Raw genomic sequence first — 21366 nt, 5'->3', positions numbered from 1 at the left:
AGGCTCTCTGCTGAGCAGGAGCCCGACACAGGGCTCGATCCAAGGACCCTGGGATCATGACTTTAGCCAAACAAAGGCAGACACTTAACCGACTGAGCCACCCAGGCTCCCCAATTCTTAATCCTTTTATCCATATTTATAACAAACTGCTGTTTCATAGACAGCTTGGTGCTGGAAAGTATAGCATCTTCCTTTCTTGTATTATACCATTGTAAGTCCATCAATTACTTTATCTGCCTCACTTTATCTTTCTAGGCATCCTATTTTTATGTTGTGACCCTTTTATTGATGATCTTGAAATCTACTTCTTTAATCTGTTTTAAAATCTCCAATGTCCATCTTGAAAACACTCCCCATCTTGAAAAAAGAAATCCATTCAGTCAACACTGCTGGGCTTTCTAGCTATCATTCTGTTTCACTTTTTCTCTTTTACTGCCACCACTTCTTTATTCTCTACTTCATTTTCCCCCCCCTTGCCCCCTGGTCACTCTGAGCTCTAAAATATCCAATCATCCTTTCTTAGTCTTCCACCTTCCTGATAAGGCAGCTGTAACACACAGGTATAGAGCAGTGCCTCCTCACCCTTTTCACATCATGGCACACATGAAATGATAATGTTGCCACATTTAAATCCTGGCTTTCCTACTCACCAGCTATGTGCCTTCACCTCTCTGTGTCTGTTTCTTCCTATCTGAATGAAGGTACTAATAGTATCTATTCCACAGAGTTGTTGTTAGGATTCAGTAAGGTGTGCATTAAAGAGTTCTTGGATACTTGTTCATCCATGTTCATAACACCATTATTCACAATAGCCAAAAAGTAAAAACAACCCAAAGGCCCATCATCAGATGAATGGATAAACAAAATGTGGTATATCCATATTCAGTGGAGTTATTAGTCAGCCATAAAAAGGAATTAAATTCTGACACATGATACAACGTGGTTAAACCTTGAAAGCATCATGCTAAGTGAAAGAAGCCAAACACAAATGGACAAATATTGTATGATTCCACTTACATGAGGTACTTAGAATAGGCAAATTGGTAGAGACAGAAAGTAGGATAGAGGTTACCAGGGGATGGGGAGGATGGAGGGATAGGGAGTTACTGTTTAATGAGTACAGAGTTCCTATTTGGGATGATGAAAAGTTCTGGAAATGAATAATGGTGATGGTTGCACAACATTGTGAATATACTTAATGCCAATGAGTTGTACCCTTAAAAATGATTAAAACGGTAGTTTTACTTTATGTATTTTTTTACCACAATAAAAAAAAATCACTGGGCGCCTGGGTGGCTCAGTCGGTTAAGCGACTGCCTTCGGCTCAGGTCATGATCCCAGAGTCCCTGGATTGAGTCCCACATCGGGCTCCCTGCTCGGCAGGGAGTCTTCTTCTCCCTCTGACCCTTCTCCCTCTCATGCTCTCTGTCTCTCGTTCTCTCTGTCTCAAATAAATAAATAAAATCTTAAAAAAAAAAAAATCCCTCAAAAAGCATTGCAGCCACTCAGTGGAGAATGGACTGGGGGGAGCAGGAGCAGAAGACAGGGGCAGTATACGGAGGACATAGCTCAGCAGCTCAAGCTAGAGGTGATGGGGGCTTCAGCAGGGTGGCGTGGCGAGAGTGCCCTCACTGTACTCTCTGGAAGAGAAGTGAGAGGGAGGGGAGGAATAGAGGATTTTAAGGCGGAGAGTGCTCAGGATGTTTCCAGAGAACTATGAGCTATCAGGGGCACAAAGGGTGGCAGAAAGACGGGGCTAACCTTTGTGTGTTTCCTGCTTGCTGGACACCGTGCTAGCTCTTTATCTCCTGCATCTCCTTTAGGAGGTACAAAATCCCTAAACCTTCTCCCAGCCGTCTGTTCGATTCAGCAGCCACCACCCACAGATGTCTGTTGAACATCTGAAATGCAACTCGTCTGAATTGAGATGTGCTAAAAGTTTAAAATAAATACCAGTTTTGAAAGACTTAGTATAGAGAAAAGACTATAATTTCTTATATCGATTACATGTTGAAATGATAACATTTCAGATATATTACATTAAATAAGATGTATTATTAAAATTTACCCCAAAATTCTTGGACCAGTTCCTGGCACATAGGAAGTTTTCATGTAAAATTTACCCTTATTATCTGAAATATCTGATACTATTGACCGCTCTTTCCTTTTTGAAACTCTCCTTTGGCATCCACGATATTACACTATTGTTATCTTCCTATTTTGCTGATTGTCCTGCCTTTGTTTTCTTTTTATTCCTCCCCTTCCCTCTAAACATGAGAATACCACAAGATTGAGGTTCACTAATCTGCCCTTTTTTCTCCACACACTATCAGTTACTCTCGTTGTTAAAATCTTAGAAACGGGGGAACATAATTGGCTAGAAAAATCACTGTGTAGCACATAGATCTGATAAACTAGATTTTTATGCCATGATGTGCATGCAAGGAGTAAAGATAAATATTTATGTACTACATCATTTAAGAGATGGGATAAGACTAAAAAAAATGAGCTGCATAAGCAGTTTAGAAGACGAATTTGGCGGGTGTCTGGGTGGCTCAGTCGTTAAGCATCTGCCTTCGGCTCAGGTCATGATCCCAGGGTCCTGGGATCAAGCCCCACATCGGGCTCCCTACTCCAAGGGAAGCCTGCTTCTCCCTCTCCCACTCCCCCTGCTTGTGTTCCCTCTCTCGCTGTCTCTCTCTGTCAAATAAATAAATAAAATCTTTAAAAAAAATAAAGATGAATTTGGCTTAGGTTGGCAGTGACTTTGTAAGGCAGAGGGCTGGAGGGCAGGGGGAAGATAATATATTCTCTTTGATACCCAAGGACTTGGTCAATAGCCATAGAAAGTATCATTTATTCCATTTTGGCTTTCTCCAAAATATACATCCTCAGCCTCCTGATCTCTGCTGTGAAACCCACAGCTGCCATTCCTACCTGGTTAATCTGCCTTGTCTCCTTATACAATATATCTAAGAGTTGCCCATAAGCAACTCTCCCCGTCTTCTTGTCTTTTTTCTACTAACAATGCTGTCATTCTCTCCGCCGACCGGGTTCAAAGCCTTGAAATCATATCTGACCTCTCCCTCTTCCTTTATCCCTATAGCTAATCATTTACAATTTGTAGTGATTCTTCCTTGCATCACTTGCATTCTTCCGTTCCCTCACTGTTACCATTGCCTGCCACCACTTAGAACATTCCAACACTTAGAACCGCCTGGGTGGCTCAGTCAGTTAAGTGTCTGGCTCTTGATCTCAGCTCAGGTCTTGATCTCAGGGTCATGAGTTCAAGCCCTGCATTGGGCTCCATGCTGGGCATGGAACCTACTTAATTAAAAAAAAAAAAATCCCTCTAATCTTTGCTAGTAGTTTCCTGGTAGGCAACGCTGCCCTTGGTCTTCCTCTCTATTCCATCCACCTTTAACAGTACAAATTAATCTTTCCTAAAATGTTATTTTCATAGCTCACACTACACTGTTTAATGATGAAAATCTTTCAGTAGCTGCCCGTTACTCATGATAATGAAATCCAAATCCCTCTGCCTGGCTTTTAAGGCCCCTCAAAATCTAGCTTCAACCTAACTCCCTATTACCAAATATAACAGATATCCCAAAGGAAGTATGTACTTTTCTTATGATTCTCCTAAACACACCTCAGTGCCATGCCTCCCTTTGCTCTTTCCTGCTTTTCCCCTATGGCAAACTTACAAGTTTCAGCCTTTCCTGAGTTCTCAAACAGTTTACAGGTTTATAAAAAAGTCAGTTAATATGGAGAACTATAAACAAATTATTTACTTAAAGAACTCTTTAGCAAACTTAATATATGTGCTGCCAAAGCGAGCACCCCTTTAGCAAACTTAAAACATATAAACTGACAGGGATGCCTGGCTGGTTCAGTTGGGCGAGCATGCGACTCTTGATCTCAGGGTCATGAGTTTGAGCCTCGTATGGAGTAGAGTTTACTTAAAATTTAAAAAAGAAAATTTTTTGAAAACCTATAAACTTCCATTTCATTTGTTTTTTTTTTTTAAGATTTTATTTATTTACTTGAGAGAAAGAGCAAGAGAGCACAAGCCGGGGTGGGGGGAGGGGGGCGGGGAGAAGGGAGGGACATAGGGAGAGGGAGAAGCAGACTCTCCACTGAGCAGGGAGCCCAACGCGGGACTCGATCCCAGGACCCTGAGATCATGACCTGAGTCGAAGGCAGACACTTAACTAACTAAACTACCCAGGTGTCCCATCATTTGTCTTTCTTTGTATGTAGGGCCAAAGCCTTTGATATGAGGTTGGAACTCCTGATAGTCTTTCTTACATCAGGCCACAACCATATTACATACTAGTTTCAGTTTCTTTAAAGTCGAGCATGAACTTAAAGATTCTTGCAAAGCAACTTGAGTGCAAAAATCAATCTAGTTTTATAGTTTGTATGATCCTCCCAGCCACCACCAAACTTTTGTGTTTGCCTCACCTACACATGCTTTAAGAGAAGCTTTTAATGATTACTCTCTCTGCAGTCTTACAAAAGCTTTCCACTTATTTTTCATGGAAACAACTCTCTTTCTCATAGTTCATTGTTTTATTTAATGTGTATAATTTCAATAACCAATACAACTGGTATAAAAAAAGTTTAGGAACACTATTGACTTTTCGTAAGCACGCAACACAGCTGCATGGAATAGAAGTACATCAGTTTTTAAAAAAAATTTTATTACTGAAATAGAGTTGACATACAATGTTATATTAGTTTCAGGTGTACAATATAGTGATTCAACAATTCTATACATTACTCAGTGCTCACCTCGACTAGTGTAGTTACCATCTGTCACCATACAATGTTATTAACAATATTATTGACTAATTCCCTATGCTAGTACATCAGTATTTTTTAAAGTACCCTCTTATCCTTGAACTGTCACCATACTGTAGGTTCTAGAAAGGATGGAAAATACTGCTTAATCCTGTGAACTGGTTAAATGGAAGCTGGTTAAGTGGCAATCAGTGGCAGTTGAGAATTTTATTGTAGCATGTTATGTTGAAACGCAATTGTGTGTGCATTTCTCTACAAGTCCTTGAGGGCAGGGACTTTCTTAGTGGAAATCTGATTCATGTATGATGGATAGTTGAATAGATGGGTAGATAACAATCTGTTTCTATACCTTCATATGCTCTCCTCTTAAAAAGACTTTCCTTTAAAATTTCTGATTATTGGAATTATGTCTAATCTTCAAAGCCTAGCACTGATCCCTTAACCTCTACAAACTCATTCTTAATCATTTCATTTAAAAAAGTAGGGCGCCTAGGTGGCTCAGTTGGTTAAGGCTCCAACTCTTGACTTCAGCTCAGGTCATGATCTCAGGGTTGTGAGATCAAGCCCCACTTGAGCCCTATCAAGCCCCACATCAGGCTTCAAGCTGGGCGGGGAGTCTGCTTGAGATTCTCTTTCTCCCTCTCCCTCTGCCCCTTCCCCACCTAAAAAAAAGGGAAAAAAGGAGATCTTATTTGACATATCTTGTGATGGTTTTTATTTTTAATTACTGGGTATAGTTTCTGTCTTCCCCTCTTCTTCTTTTTTTTTTTTTACATTTTCTGATTCTATTTTTTAAATCATTTTTTTCATCATAATAATTTAGTGTACTCTTTAATCCCCATTCCCTATTTCCCCCATCCCCCCACTTACCTTCTCTCTGGTAACTATCAGTTTGTTCTCTATAGTTAAGAGTCTGTTTCTTTTCTCTCTTTTCCTCTGCTGTTTATTTTGTTTCTTAAATTCCACATATGAGTGAAATTATATGGTGTTTGTCTTCCTCTGACGCACTTATTTCACTTAGCATAATAGTCTCTAGCTACATCCATGTTGTTGCAAATGGCAAGATTTCATTCCTTTTTGTGGCTGAATAATATTCCATTGTGCATATATACCACATGTATATATGCATATATATATAATATATATATATCTTTATCCATTCATCTATCGATGGACACTTGGGCTGCTTTTATAATTTGGCTATTATAAATAATGCTGCAATAAACATGGGGGTGCATGACTCATTTTGATTAGTGTTTTTGTTTCTTGTGTGTAAATACTTAGTAGTGTGATTACTGGATCATAGGGAAGTTCTATGTTTAACTTTTTGAGGAACCTCCATACTGTTTTCCACACTGGCTACACCAGTTTGCATTCCATCCAAACAGCACAAGAGTTCCTGTTTCTCCACATCCTCACCAACACTTGTTGTTTCATGTGTTTTATTTTAGCCATTCTGGCAGGTGTGAGGTGATTTCTCATTGAGGTTTTGATTTGCATTTCCCTGATAATCAGTGATGTTGAACATCTTTTCATGTGTCTTTTGGTCATCTGTATGTCTGTTTGGAGAAATGTCTGTCCATGTCTTCTGCCCATTTTTTAATTGATTATTTGCTTTTTAGGTATTGAGTTTTATAAGTTCTTTATATATTTTGGATACTAACCCTTTATTGGATATATCATTTGCAAATATCCTCTCATTTAGTAGGTTGCTTTTTTGTTCTGTTGATTCTTTCCTTTGCTGTGCTGAAACATTTTGTTCTCATGTAGTCCTGACAGTTTATTTTTTCTTTTATTTCCCTTGCCTCAGGAGGCATATCTAGAAAAATGCTGCTACAGCCGATGTCAGAAAGATTACTGCCTGTGCTCTCTTCACGATCTTTCCCTCTGTTATTTGATGGCCAAGACCATGCTATCACTGCATAATGCCAGGCACATAGCTTGTATCTAATGGATATTTAGTGATGTTCACTGGAAATCTGAGAAGGTTCTATTTACTGGGATGTGGAATTTATAGTAACATGAGCCACATTTTAGTATTTATTTATTTATTTATTTATTTTAAAGATTTTATTTATTAGACAGAGAGAGACACAGCGAGAGAGGGAACACAAGCAGGAGGAGTGGGAGAGGGAGAAGCAGGCTTCCCGCGGAGCAGGGAGCCCGATGTGGGGCTTGATCCCAGGACCCAGGATCATGACCTGAGCCAAAGGCAGGCGCTAATGACTGAGCCACCCAGGTGCCCCTAGGATTTATTTATTTTTTAAATCTCTTTGGATAACAGGTTTCAATAAGAAATATTGAAGCAAATTCTAAGCAATTCAGCATTTATAGAAAACATATATTTTTAGATAAATTGGCTACTAATATTAAACTAGTAATAATGTCAAAACTGAGAGAGTGACAAGGAGGAGCAGACCTGAGTTCAAATCATGACTTCGCTAATTTCTACTTCTGTCCTTGGATAGATTGTATAATCTCTCTTAGCTCTAAGGTTTCTACTACTAAAAAATATTTTATTCGCTTTTCAGAACTGCTTTCACAGGAAGTAACATGAATTTTACTGTAGTACTATATTTCTGATAAAACACTTCAAGAAGGATATCTAGTCACAGTGCAAACCAAGATTTCAATGCATTAGCACGATGAGATGTATCTGGAAAGCAGCGTAGATTATTAAACCAAAAACACTATTATACCAAATCTTTATTTATATATCCAAATCTATATGTATCTATCATATCTATGTATATATCATATCTAAATAAGAACCTTCACTGATATAATGTCACACAGGATTTTCTTTTTGGAATTTGCACAATTACTTGTGGAGTATTCTTGAAAATGTGTAAAACTACAGCTCCTTCACCCACAGTGTTGTCAGTCTTGACTCTGGCTGCTTTTACAGGAACAAATATCATTCTGTGTCACTTTTCATAAACCTGTCTGCATGTAAATTTAAAATATACACATGGCCTTACCCAATGAAATTGCACCTGAAGGTTGTCTACTTTTCAGCAAATCTAGCCTGACTTATCTTTGCCCAGACCCACAAACGTAAACCAGTAAACCATCTGTATTGAAGCTGAAGTACTGTCAGTTTTATAAAAATACTCAGACTTTGTTTTTTCTTTACAGCTGCCCCTCAGAAAAGAAGCTGTGATTCTTGCTAACAGCCTCAGTATGTGTGAGTGTCCCAGAATTGAATTGTTACAGCAAAAGTACAAAAACGAGAAGAACTCTCTTGAGAATGAGCTCTTCAGGCATGGTATTATAAATACACTGAATTTCTGAACTTTTTAGTTCAAAGTCTTCATTAATTATTTTCATAACATTTTTAATACTTGGTTTTATCAATCAGGAAGATTTTCTAAAAACTGTTTTACTTAGTATTTATCACTGTAGTGATATATGACTTCCTGATCTATTACTTCAGTCAAGTTGTGAACAAATATTTACTGATTATTGTGTCAACATTAATAGGATGGGACTCGTTTGTTACTCATATTTAAGCTAATTTATATGGAACAAGCACTTTTCACAGTCTGCTTTGTTCACTGGAGAGACATGATGAGCCTAGGGTCCTCCTACTACATTGCCACCTTAGCTCCTCTCTCTCAGTCTCCTTTTTTCATTAACTTGTGTCCTAAAAACAAACTCAATATATATGCATGCCACACACACCACACCCCAAATTCACAGGAAAGAGAAAAGAGAACCTGGCCCAATTATGCAATAATCATCATACCAAGCACTCGGGAAGGCAGGCCTTATTTGTCCTTAGTCATTGTAATAGAAGATAAGAAAACCTGGGGCGCTTGGGTGGCTCAGTTGGTTAAGCGTCTGCCTTCGGCTCGAGTCATGATCTTGGGGTCCTGGGATTGAGTCCCGCATTGGGCTCCTTGCTCAGCGGGGAGCCTGCTTCTCCCTCTGCTTCTCCCCCCCCCCCCCCCGCTCGCGCTCTCTCTCTGTCAAATAAATAAAATCTAAAAAAAAAAAAAGAAGATAAGAAAACCTGGTTGTAAATCTAAAACTGGCTGAAGACAAACTGTGAAGTGTATAGATTGCTTTATAAATTGCCTCATAGAAGATAAACTTTTGGTATTTTCATTTATTCACAGCGAGCAGTACTTTATTTGCATCTTGAATATAGATAGATAAATAAAAGCATATGCGCCAATTTGTAGGATACTTGTGGGAGAGGTTCCCTGGTAACCACAGATTGGGGAAAAAACCAGCTCATCAGGTCCTCTTACCTCACCCTCCCACTGTTCATTCTTCACTTCCACCAGTATTATGGAATGTTTACTGCGTGTTAGGCACCCGGTAGGGGATAGGGATACAGTATGTGCAAACTAGACACAGTGCTCCTTTATAGTACTGACAAACATTAATAATCACACAAATAAATGTAAAATTACAAATTCCATAAGAGCTACAAGATGAAATATTAGTGCATATGACCAAAGAATATATAATAAGGAGAACTGACTGGGTCAGAGAGTAAGGGACACCTTTGGTCTCCACTGTTCAACCTAGTGAAGACTGGGCAGTCAGAAATTTCATTAACTTAAGTCTATAACAATAATATTCTAGGTTCCAGACAATAGCTCTGCTAAGGTTATTCATGTTGAACTACATGTGTTTTGCAGTCTTTCATTCAGTTAATAAAAATCAGAAAATTAAAATTATTGAATCTAGAAAGAACTCCTTATTTGAAAAAACCATATGCTTCTTTGCTCATTCTCCTCTATTCCCATCTTAAGAAACACCTCATGATGTTTTTCTAGATCCTTCTGAAATATGTTTCCCAAAACAATTAGGTTCTCTCAATTTGCATTTTATAACTCGTACATAGTAAAAAAAAAAAAAAAAGTCTTCTAAATGTTTTATGCCTAGTGATTACAAGTTACTTTATAGGATTCAGTGACCCCTAGAGATCCTTACGATTGAGTGAATCCAAAGATCCCTTAGGAATCTAAAGGGAAAAGAAATGTTTATCCATTCAGTAAACATGTATTCAGTGCCTCTTATGATCTAAGCTATATGCTAGGTGCTGATGATACAGAAATGAATTTTTACCCAGTTAATAACAACAACAACCATTTTCTTACTTTAAATTACTTAATAAAAAAACTTATTATTTTCTTTCCTTCTTCCTTTTCTGTAAAGTTTTGCTTGCTATAATCACATTTGGTCAACAAATATTTAGTGAGCTTCTGTTTTGCTGTACAATGGCAAACAAGGTACCCAGGATTTCTCCCCTTACAGAACATATAGTCAGGTCTGGGACTAATAAAGAAAGTGATATGGGAAAGTTACCAAAATGAATTAGTGTTAAAATGATTTTTTATTCATATTTAGGCATCCTCCTCATTACAAAGGTCTTCCTTGGCCAGAGTGTTCAGGCTCATGAACAGGACTCCATCAATCAAGCTAACTATCCAATGGTTAATTCAGTATTCGTTCCTCGAAAATACATACTAAGTATGTCTGCCATAAGAGAAATGTGCTTTAATTTTCCTGAATACAAAATGTTTGTATTTAATACAGATGTGTGGAGTTTAACCTCTATCTAACAAAGTTTGTAAACTTTTCTAAAAAATCCTTTGCTAGCTACTAGTGAGCTTCTATTTTTCTGTTCCCTACTTCAATGACATTTATATATGTGTATGTGTAGATTTTTATTTTGTAAACTTTTATTTTATATTTACACACCCATACATATTGTTATCTGTATTTCATATATATTATGTGTATATACTATATATTATGTTTCATATATGTATATTATATACATATATATTATATAATACATATATATTTTATGTATCTCATATATAATATATATTTCATTTTTAGTCTGTGTATTTCATGTATATTATATGTATTTCAAAAGATGAAAAACCCACTCCCTTTTAATAACAAAGGTTTTTGAGTAATACATGTCAAAAATATATGGCCACACACTGAATAGAAAAAATGGAGAAGTATGAAAAGGAAAAGGACATGAATAAAATTAAATCCTACTAGTCTAAGTAGTGAAAGGGTGACTAGTAAGTATTTCTAGAATTAAGAAACTGTCTAGGAGGGGTGGAAAAATATAAGAAATAAAACACTCTTAATAACATGGTAGTTGGAACTTACTGAGTTTATTGTTTATTAATCTGTGTAAATAATGAAAAAAGTATATTTCATTTTGAAGAGTATTTTGTTTTGTTTTTGATTTTACTCTAGATTCTGTCATGGGACAAAGAAACTGTGATTGCAGCATTCGGCAGTGCAAGTGGTTTGTCTTTGATCATGACCTTGTTTTGCCAGAATACATTGTTGAATTTGAGTATATTACAGTGGTATGGATGTATTTTTAAAAATGGAATTCCTTAAATAAGAACACAACAGTAATTTGAAGTCTAATAATGTAATGTCAAGTTTATATTAAACATACATATTTATACATAAACATATATATATAATGGTTATTCAGTGAAGGGTTTAATTTTTAAAACAAATCATTATGACACCTAAATGTTTTTATATGCACAAATATATTATCTGAGTAATATGTGGCTGTAGTCTCACTGAAAAATATTCAAACTACATTGAAGAATATATAATAAACATGAAAATTTGATTTCACTTCAACCCCGGCACCACTCCCTTTCATGCAGAAATCCACTGTTAATGGCTTTGTGGGTTTGCTTTCAATCTTTTTTTCTATGTATTTACATATATAACAACATATACCATTTTACATAGTAGAATCAAAACCTAAGTATTTTGTGATTTTTTTTTTGCCTCTAACAATATGTTTTGGACATATTTCTACTTCAGTACATATAGGTTTATACTTCATTCTTTTGGTGGCTGCATACTATCCAGTAATACTCTGATTTATTTGACTATTCCTCTGTGGATGAAACATACAGGTTGTTTCGAGTTTTCTTACTATTTAAAACAGTGCTTCATTGAATATCATTATAGCTGCATCTTTATACAAATATGGAAGTTTCTCTGCAGAATAGATTTGTAAAAGATTTGGATAGTCAAAGGATATACACATATTAAATTTTGGTAGATTTTGCCAGTATTCTCCACAAAGGCTTGGCCATTCTACAAATTTCCAACAGTATGTGACAGTGCTTGTTTCCTTGCATCTTTACCAAAACAAGATATTATCAATCTTTTACATTTCCATTCTGATGGGCAAGAAAAAGAAACTTTATTCTTTCATATACTTATGGATTATTTAGTCTTATAAACTACCTGTTATATCCTTTAACTATTTTCTATTGGACTCTTATCTTCTTCATATTGATTGGAAAACCCTTATATGCATTCTTGGATATTAATCCTTTGTCTTATATGTTGCAAACATTTTCTGTCACTTATCTTTTAAATTTATTTCTAGCAAAAACCTTACTTGTCATTTTAATTTGTAATTTACTTGTTCATTTTTAAGAGGTCAGATCTCTCCATCTTTTCTGTTACAGAGTCTGAGTTTTATGTCTCATTTCAGAAGGCTTATATAAATAGTCTTCTTTATTTTCTTCCAATACTTATATAGATTAGCTCTTTAGCTTTCAACTTTTTTAAAGCCCATCTGGAAATTTTTTTTTTTTATTCTTATGTTAATCCCCATACATTACATCATTAGTTTTAGATGAAGTGTTCCATGATTCATTGTTTGTGCATAACACCCAGTGCTCCATGCAGAATGTGCCCTCCTCAATACCCACCACCAGGCTAACCCATCCTCCCACCCCCCTCCCCTCTAGAACCCTCAGTTTGTTTTTCAGAGTCCATCATCTCTCATGGTTCGTCTACCCCTCCGATTTCCCCCGCTTCATTCTTCCCCTCCCGCTACCACCTTCTTCTTTTTTTTTTTTTTTCTTAACATATATTGCATTATTTGTTTCAGAGGTACAGATCTGAGATTCAACAGTCTTGCACAATTCACAGCGCTTACCAGAGCACATACCCTCCCCAGTGTCTATCACCCAGTCACCCCATCCTTCCCACCCCACCCCCCACTCCAGCAACCCTCAGTTTGTTTCCTGAGATTAAGAATTCCTCATATCAGTGAGATCATATGATACATGTCTTTCTCTGTTTGACTTATTTCACTCAACATAATACCCTCCAGTTCCATCCACGTCGTTGCAAATGGCAAGATCTCATTCCTTTTGATGGCTGCATAATATTCCATTGTATATATATACCACCTCTTCTTTATCCATTCATCTGTTGATGGACATCTTGGCTCTTTCCACAGTTTGGCTATTGTGGACATTGCTGCTATAAACATCGGGGTGCACGTACCCCTTCGGACCCCTGCTTTTGTATCTTTGGGGTAAATACCCAGTAGTGCAATTGCTGGATCATATGGTAGCTCTATTTTCAACTTTTTGAGGAACCTCCATACAGTTTTCCAGAGTGGCTGCACCAGCTTGCATTCCCACCAACAGTGTAGGAGGGTTCCCCTTTCTCCGCATCCCCGCCAACATCTGTCGTTTCCTGACTTGTTAATTTTAGCCATTCTGACTGGTGTGAGGTGGTATCTCATTGAGGTTTTGATTTGGAGTTCCCTGATGCCGAGCGATATTGAGCACTTTTTCATGTGTCTGTTGGCCATTTGGATGTCTTCTTTGGAAAAATGTCTGTTCATGTCTTCTGCCCATTTCTTGATTGGATTCTTTGTTCTTTGGGTGTTGAGTTTGATGAGTTCTTTATAGATTTTGGATACTAGCCCTTTATCTGATATGTCATTTGCAAATATCTTCTCCCATTCTGTCGGTTGTCTTTTGGTTTTGTTCACTGTTTCCTTTGCTTTGCAAAAGCTTTTTATCTTGATGAAGTCCCAATAGTTCATTTTTGCCCTTGCCTCCCTTGCCTTTGGCGATGTTTCTAGGAAGAAGTTGCTTCGGCTGAGGTCAAAGAGGTTGCTGCCTGTGTTCTCCTTTAGAATTTTGATGGCCTCCTGTCTCACATTGAGGTCTTTCAACCATTTGGAGTCTATTTTTGTGTGTGGTGTAAGGAAATGGTCCAGTTTCATTCTTCTGCATGTGGCTATCCAATTTTCCCAACACCATTTTTTGAAGAGACTGTCTTTGTTCCATTGGACATTCTTTCCTGCTTTGTCAAAGATGAGTTGACCATAGAGTTGAGGGTCCATTTCTGGGCTCTCTATTCTGTTCCATTGATCTATGTGTCTGTTTTTGTGCCAGTACCATGCTGTCTTGATGATGACAGCTTTGTAATAGAGCTGGAAGTCCGGAATTGTGATGCCGCCGGCTTTGCTTTTCTTTTTCAACATTCCTCTGGCTATGCGGGGTCTTTTCTGGTTCCATACAAATTTTAGGATTATTTGTTCCATTTCTTTGAAAAAAGTGGATGGTATTTTGATGGGGATTGCATTGAATGTGTAGATTGCTCTACATAGCATTGACATCTTCACAATATTTGTTCTTCCAATCCATGAGCATGGAACGTTTTTCCATTTCTTTGTGTCTTCCTCAATTTCTTTCATGAGTATTTTATAGTTTTCTGAGTACAGATCCTTTGTCTCTTTGGTTAGATTTATTCCTAGGTATCTTATGGTTTTGGGTGCAATTGTAAATGGGATCGACTCCTTAATTTCTCTTTCTTCTGTCTTGTTGTTGGTGTATAGGAATGCCACTGACTTCTGTGCATTGATTTTATATCCTGCCACTTTACTGAATTCCTGTATGAGTTCTAGCAGTTTTGGGGTGGAGTCTTTGGGGTTTTCCACATAAAGTATCATATCATCTGCAAAGAGTGAGAGTTTGACTTCTTCCTTGCCAATTTGGATGCCTTTGATTTCTTTTTGTTGTCTGATTGCTGTGGCTAGGACTTCCAATACTATGTTGAATAGCAGTGGTGATAGTGGACATCCCTGCCGCGTTCCTGACCTTAGGGGGAAAGCTCTCAGTTTTTCCCCATTGAGAATGATATTCGCTGTAGGTTTTTCATAGATGGCTTTTATGATATTGAGGTATGCACCCTCGATCCCTATACTCTGAAGAGTTTTGATCAAGAAAGGATGCTGTACTTTGTCAAATGCTTTTTCTGCATCTATTGAGAGGATCATATGATTCTTGTTCTTTCTTTTGTTAATGTATTGTATCACATTGATTGATTTGCGGATGTTGAACCAACCTTGCAGCCCAGGGATAAATCCCACTTGGTCATGGTGAATAATCCTTTTAATGTACTGTTGGATCCTATTGGCTAGTATTTTGGTGAGAATTTTTGCATCCATGTTCATCAGGGATATTGGTCTGTAATTCTCCTTTTTGATGGGGTCTTTGTCTGGTTTTGGGATCAAGGTAATGCTGGCCTCATAAAATGAGTTTGGAAGTTTTCCTTCCATTTCTATTTTTTGGAACAGTTTCAGAAGAATAGGTATTAATTCTTCTTGAAATGTTTGGTAGAATTCCCCTGGGAAGCCATCTGGCCCTGGGCTTTTGTTTTTTGGGAGATTTTTGATGACTGCTTCAATTTCCTTAGTGGTTATAGGTCTGTTCAGGTTTTCTATTTCATCCTGGTTCAGTTTTGGTAGTTGGTACATCTCTAGGAATGCATCCATTTCTTCCAGGTTATTTAATTTGCTGGCATAGAGTTGCTCATAATATGTTCTTATAATTGTATTTCTTTGGTGTTGGTTGTGATCTCTCCTCTTTCATTCATGATTTTGTTGATTTGGGTCATTTCTCTTCTCTTTTTGATAAGTCTGGCCAGGGGTTTATCAATCTTGTTAATTCTTTCAAAGAACCAGCTCCTAGTTTCGTTGATCTGTTCTACTGTTCTTTTAGTTTCTATTTCATTGATTTCTGCTCTGATCTTTATGATTTCTCTTCTCCTGCTGGGTTTAGGCTTTACTTGCTGTTCTTTCTCCAGCTCCTTTAGGTGTAGGGTTAGGTTGTGTACTTGAGACCTTTCTTGCTTCTTGAGAAAGGCTTGTATTGCTATATACTTTCCTCTTAGGACTGCCTTTGCTGCATCCCAAAGATTTTGAATAGTTGTGTTTTCATTTTCATTGGTTTCCATGTATTTTTTTAATTCTTCTTTAATTTCCTGGTTGACCCATTCATTCTTCAGTAGGATGCTCTTTAGCCTCCATGTATTTGAGTTCTTTCTGACTTTTGTCTTGTGATTGAGCTCTAGTTTCAAAGCATTGTGGTCTGAAAATAGGCAGGGAATGATTCCAATCTTTTGGTACCGGTTGAGACCTGATTTATGACCTAGGATGTGATCTATTCTGGAGAATGTTCCATGGGCACTAGAGAAGAATGTGTATTCCGTTGCTTTGGGGTGGAATGTTCTGAATATGTCTGTAAAGTCCATTTGGTCCAGTGTGTCATTTAAAGTCTTTATTTCCTTGTTGATCTTTTGCTTAGACGATCTGTCCATTTCAGTGAGGGGGGTGTTAAAGTCCCCCACTATTATTGTATTGTTGTCGATGTGTTTCTTTGCTTTTGTTATTAATTGGCTTATGTAATTGGCTGCTCCCATGTTAGGGGCATAGATATTTACAATTGTTAGATCTTCTTGTTGGATAGATCCTTTAAGTATGATATAGTGTCCTTCCTCATCTCTTATTACAGTCCTTGGCTTAAAATCTAATTTGTCTGATATAAGGATTGCCACCCCAGCTTTCTTTTGGTGTCCATTAGCATGGTAAATGGTTTTCCACCCCCTCACTTTCAATCTGGGGCTGTCTTTGGGTCGAAAATGAGTCTCTTGCAGACAGCATATCGATGGGTCTTGTTTTTTAATCCAGTCTGATAGCCTGTGTCTTTTGATTGGGGCATTGAGCCCATTTACATTCAGGGTAACTATTGAAAGATAGGAATTTAGTGCCATTGTATTGCCTGTAAGGTGACTGTTACTGTATATTGTCTGTGTTCCTTTTTGGTCTATGTTGCTTTTAGGCTCTCTCTTTGCTTAGAGGACCCCTTTCAAGATTTCCTGTAGGGCTGGTTTTGTGTTTGCAAATTCCTTTAGTTTTTGTTTGTCCTGGAAGCTTTTTATCTCTCCTTCAATTTTCAATGACAGCCTAGCTGGATATAGTATTCTTGGCTGCATATTTTTCTCATTTAGTGCTCTGAATATATCCTGCCAGTCCTTTCTGGCCTGCCAGGTCTCTGTGGATAGGTCTGTTGCCAATCTAATGTTTCTACCCTTGTAGGTTACATATCTCTTCTCCCGAGCTGCTTTCAGGATTTTCTCTTTGTCTATGAGACTCGTAAGTTTTACTATTAGATGTCGGGGTGTTGACCTATTTTTATTGATTTTGAGAGGGGTTCTTTGTGCTTCCTGGATTTTGATGCCTGTTTCCTTCCCCAAATCAGGGAAGTTCTCTGCTATAATTTGCTCCATTATACCTTCTGCCCCTCTCTCTCTTTCTTCTTCTTCTGGGATCCCAATTATTCTAATGTTGTTTCGTCTTATGGTATCGCTTATCTCTCGAATTCTGCCCTCGTGATCCAGTAGTTGTTTATCTCTCTTTTTCTCAGCTTCTTTATTTTCCATCATTTCATCTTCTATATTACTGATTCTCTCTTCTGCCTCATTTATTCTAGCAGTTAGCGCCCCCATTTTTGATTGCACCTCGTTAATAGCCTTTTTGATTTCTACTTGGTTGGATTTTAGTTCTTTTACTTCTCCAGAAAGGGTTTCTCTAATAACTTCCATATTTTTTTCAAGCCCAGCTAGTATCTTTAAAGTGATGATTCTGAACTCTAGATCTGACATCATACTAATGTCCGTATTGAGTAGGTCCCTGGCAGTCGGTACTACCTCTTGTTCTTTTTGTTGAGGTGATTTTTTCCGTCTTGTCATTTTGTGCAGAGGAGAATAGATTAATGAGAGAACAAAATGCTAGCAGAGTAACAATGTCCCCAGAAAATATACTCTAAACAAATGAGAAAAAACCTGAAGCAGTGGGAAAAGAAAGGGAAAGAGAGAAAAAAGAAAAAGATAAAGATAAAAACAAAAACAAACATAACAAAACAACAACAACAAAAAAACCAGAATGTGATCAAATATGATCAGGCTGGTATATAGATCAGTGCCACACACTAGATTTGGGGTGTATTTTGGTCTTTTAGAAGAAAGTGCCTCCCAAAATTTTAAAGAAAGAAAAACTTATATATGTACAAAAATAAGGGTTGATATGATGAAGGGATGGAATATGACTGTAAAGATGGAAATTATAAAAAATTTTATAAAAGGAATTGATAAGAAGTTGTTTGAAAAAAGAAAGAAGAGGCTTTAAAAAAAGAAAAAAAAAGGGAGAGGATGTGAGCAGGCAGGGGAATAGAAAACACCATATACTAGAGATTTAGGCTATATTTTGATCTGTTAGAAGAAACTATCTCAAAATTTTAAAGAGAGAACAACTTATATATATAAGCCAAAAATACGGGTAACTACTATGAAGGGATAGAATATGACTCTAAAAAAGAAAAATAAAAATGTTTTTTTTTTAAAAAAAGGGATTGATAAGATGTTGGTTGAAAAAGGGAAAAAGAAAAATTCAAAAAGAAAAAAAAAGAAAAAAAGACAGTTAAAAAAAAATTAACTTTGAAAGACTACAGAATCATGGTAAAAAAGCCATGAATTCTATGTGCAGTAGTCCCCTAGAGCTGGAGTTCTACCGTTCTCATTGATGGGTAAACTTGGTCTTGGCTGGCTGTTCTCGCTGATCTTCTGGGGAGGGGCCTGTTGCCGTGGTTTCCAAACGTCTCTGCCGGAGGCAGAACTGCCCCGCCCTTGCCCCCCTCCCAGCTAAGTAATCTGCTTGGGTTTGCTCTCCGGGGCTTTTGTTCCCTGCGAGCTTTCCGTACAGCTTTGGAGGCGGAGAGTGAAAATGGCGGCCTCCCAATCTCCGCCGCGGAGGAGCCGAGAACTCGGGGTCCCGCTCCTCAGTGAGCCCCCAGAGAAAAGCCGTCAGTCACTCCCGTCTCCCCGGTCTCCAGCCGCACTCCGTGCTCACCCGGCCTGTGACCGCGCGTTTCTATCTCTGGCACCCGACCCCGGGTGGAGTCTCCAAACCCAGCAGATCCCTGCGGTGCGCTCCCGCGCGGCTCCTCCCAGGGGAGGAAGGTGAGTCTCCCCGGATCTGCCGCTTGTTGGGTCCCTGCTGGAGGAGCAGGGGCCCGACTGTGCCGCAGATCACGGTCTATGGCAACCCCGAGCTGAGAGCCCGCGCCTGGGCTCCGCCTCTGCAGCCGGCTTCCCCGCTCTGATACCTGGGAGCTCTGCCACACTCAGGCACCCCCGGTCTTTCTGTGGCCCCGTGGGTCCTGAGACCACACTGTCCCGGAGGGTTCCACCCCCGCTTAGCCACCAGAGTGACGTCCCTCGGCGGAGCAGACTTAAAAGTTCCGATTTTGTGCTCCGCGGCTCTATCACTTGCCAGAAGCGGCCGCCGGAGGCCCCTCCCCCGCCGTCTATCCTCCCGAATATCGCCTCGGATTCACTTCTCCGCACGTCCTACCTTCCAGAAAGTGGTCGCTTTTCTGATGAGAGAGTTGTTGCTCTTCTTTTCTTCGATCTCCTGTTGAGTTTGTAGGTGTTCAGAATGGTTTGATCCCTATCCAGCTGAATTCCTGAGACCAGACGAAATCCAGGTCTCCTACTCCTCCGCCATCTTGCTCCGCCCCCCCCGGAAATTATTTTATATCATGTGAGAGAAGGGGATCAAATAATTTTTTCCTTAAAAAATGGATAGCTACTTGACCAAGCGTCATCTTTTTTGCTCTATTTTGAGATACCCTCTTTATTGTTAAAATTATTTTCATAAATAAGAGGTTTATTTATAATCTTTCTATTCTGTTCCACTGGTCCTCTTATTTAATCTTGGACCCCTATCATATTTTTTGGTTATTACAACCTTGATAATAGGCTTTGATACATTATAGGGCAAATTCCCTTCCTCTGCCCCCACTCATCTTTTAAAAAATTTTCTGCATGGAGCACTGGGTGTTTTATGAAAACAATGAATCGTGGATCACTACATCAAAAACTAATGATGTATTGTATGGACTAACATAACATAATAAAATTTAAAAAATTTTCTTGGCTATTCTTGAACACTTTCTCTTCCAAATAAAATTTAAAATCATCTTGTTCTTTTTTTTTTTTTTAGCTTGTTAAGTTCTATTTCAAAATCTTTTTAGGATTTTGTTGAGATTGTACTGAATTTAAAAGTTAATTTGGGGTGAACTGACTTTTGCAGTAATGGGCCTCTCAACCAGAAACATGATAAGTTATTCCATTTACTCAAGTCCTCTCTTACAGTTTTCTTTATGTTGGTGTTAAGTATAGTTCTGGGCATTTATATTTTATATTGTTATTATGAATGAGACTGTTTCAGTCAAGTTTGCTTTCAGCGAAAAGACACAGAAGCCTAGACAAATATTAAACAGAATGACTCAAATAACAAGAAGTTGAGGGGCGCCTGGGTGGCTCAGTCATTGAGCGTCTGCCTTCAGCTCGGGTCATGATCCCAGGGTCCTGGGATTAAGCCCCGCATTGGGCTCCCTGCTCCGTGGGAAGGCTGCTTCTCCCTCTCCACTCCCCCTGCTTGTGTTCCCTCTCTCGCTGTGTGTCTCTGTCAAATGAATGGATAAAATCTTTAAAAAAAAACCAGGAAGTCGAGAGGTGGGCAGTCCTGGCTGTTGTGACTCTTCAGTGACTGATGTCAGCAAAGACCTTACTCCATTATTCATCTGCTTCCCACTTCATTAGCTCTTCCCATCTAAAGATTCAGTTCTTTCTTCACTTCTGGGAAATTTTCTTCTCTTAATTCCTTCATTATTTTTTCTCTTCCATTCTCTGTTCAGCCCTCTGGAACCTGATTCATTAAATGTTGGACATTCTGAATTGATCCTCCATGTGTTTTAATTTTTTCTCTCATATTTTATACCTCCATTTTTAAATTCTATGTTCTAGAAGATTTCCTCAATAATAGCCTCACCTTGCTAATTTGATCTGTTGCCATATCCATTTGGTTTCTCAGAGCATTTATTGAATATTTTTATTTCACTAATTGTTTTTATTTTGACTCTAAAGTATTTACCCTATTCTTTTCTATAGCAGCCTACCCCATGTCTTAAATAATTCTCTTATGGATTATTTTGTTTTTTTCTAGAGCCATTTCTGTTTATGTTGTTCATGCTCATTTCATCCACAGTTCTTACCATAATTACTTAATTACCTGTTAATTACCTACAGCATCCCACTGCTGTTTTACTTGTTCACTCTGAACACCTAGTGTTTCTGGATCTGCTCTTCAAAGTGGTTATCTCCCATACATGTTTTGGCTACAGGTTATATTTCTGCTCCTATTTGTCTTCAATTTAGTCCCTTCTTATTTATGTCTCACAATTCCTAGTCTTTTGTTGGTGCCCTCTCCACTGTTGAAAAACTATTAAAAATTATCTTTTGCCAGTTTTAAGGAATTTTCAGTGGGAGGGGATGAACATGTTTATTCTTAGCCCACAATTTTAATCTACTCTCATTGATTTCCTA

General features: G+C 38.2%; 1 protein-coding gene across 1 annotated transcript in view; it reads left to right on the top strand.

Annotated features, from left to right (window-relative positions):
- The window catches only part of LRRC9 (leucine rich repeat containing 9), a 111067-nt gene that overhangs the window by 25182 nt on the left and 64519 nt on the right, over nucleotides 1-21366 (top strand). The window contains exons 12-14 of the mRNA XM_044918226.1: nucleotides 7945-8074; nucleotides 10171-10293; nucleotides 11044-11159. Of these exons, the coding sequence (XP_044774161.1) occupies nucleotides 7945-8074; nucleotides 10171-10293; nucleotides 11044-11159 (369 nt within the window). The remainder of the gene's footprint in view (nucleotides 1-7944; nucleotides 8075-10170; nucleotides 10294-11043; nucleotides 11160-21366) is intronic.

Source organism: Neomonachus schauinslandi, chromosome 9, assembly GCF_002201575.2.
Source record: "Neomonachus schauinslandi chromosome 9, ASM220157v2, whole genome shotgun sequence".
Classification (NCBI taxonomy): domain Eukaryota; kingdom Metazoa; phylum Chordata; class Mammalia; order Carnivora; family Phocidae; genus Neomonachus; species Neomonachus schauinslandi.
Note: the sequence above shows the minus strand (reverse complement) of the source record. Positions and strands in the feature narration are given on the sequence as shown.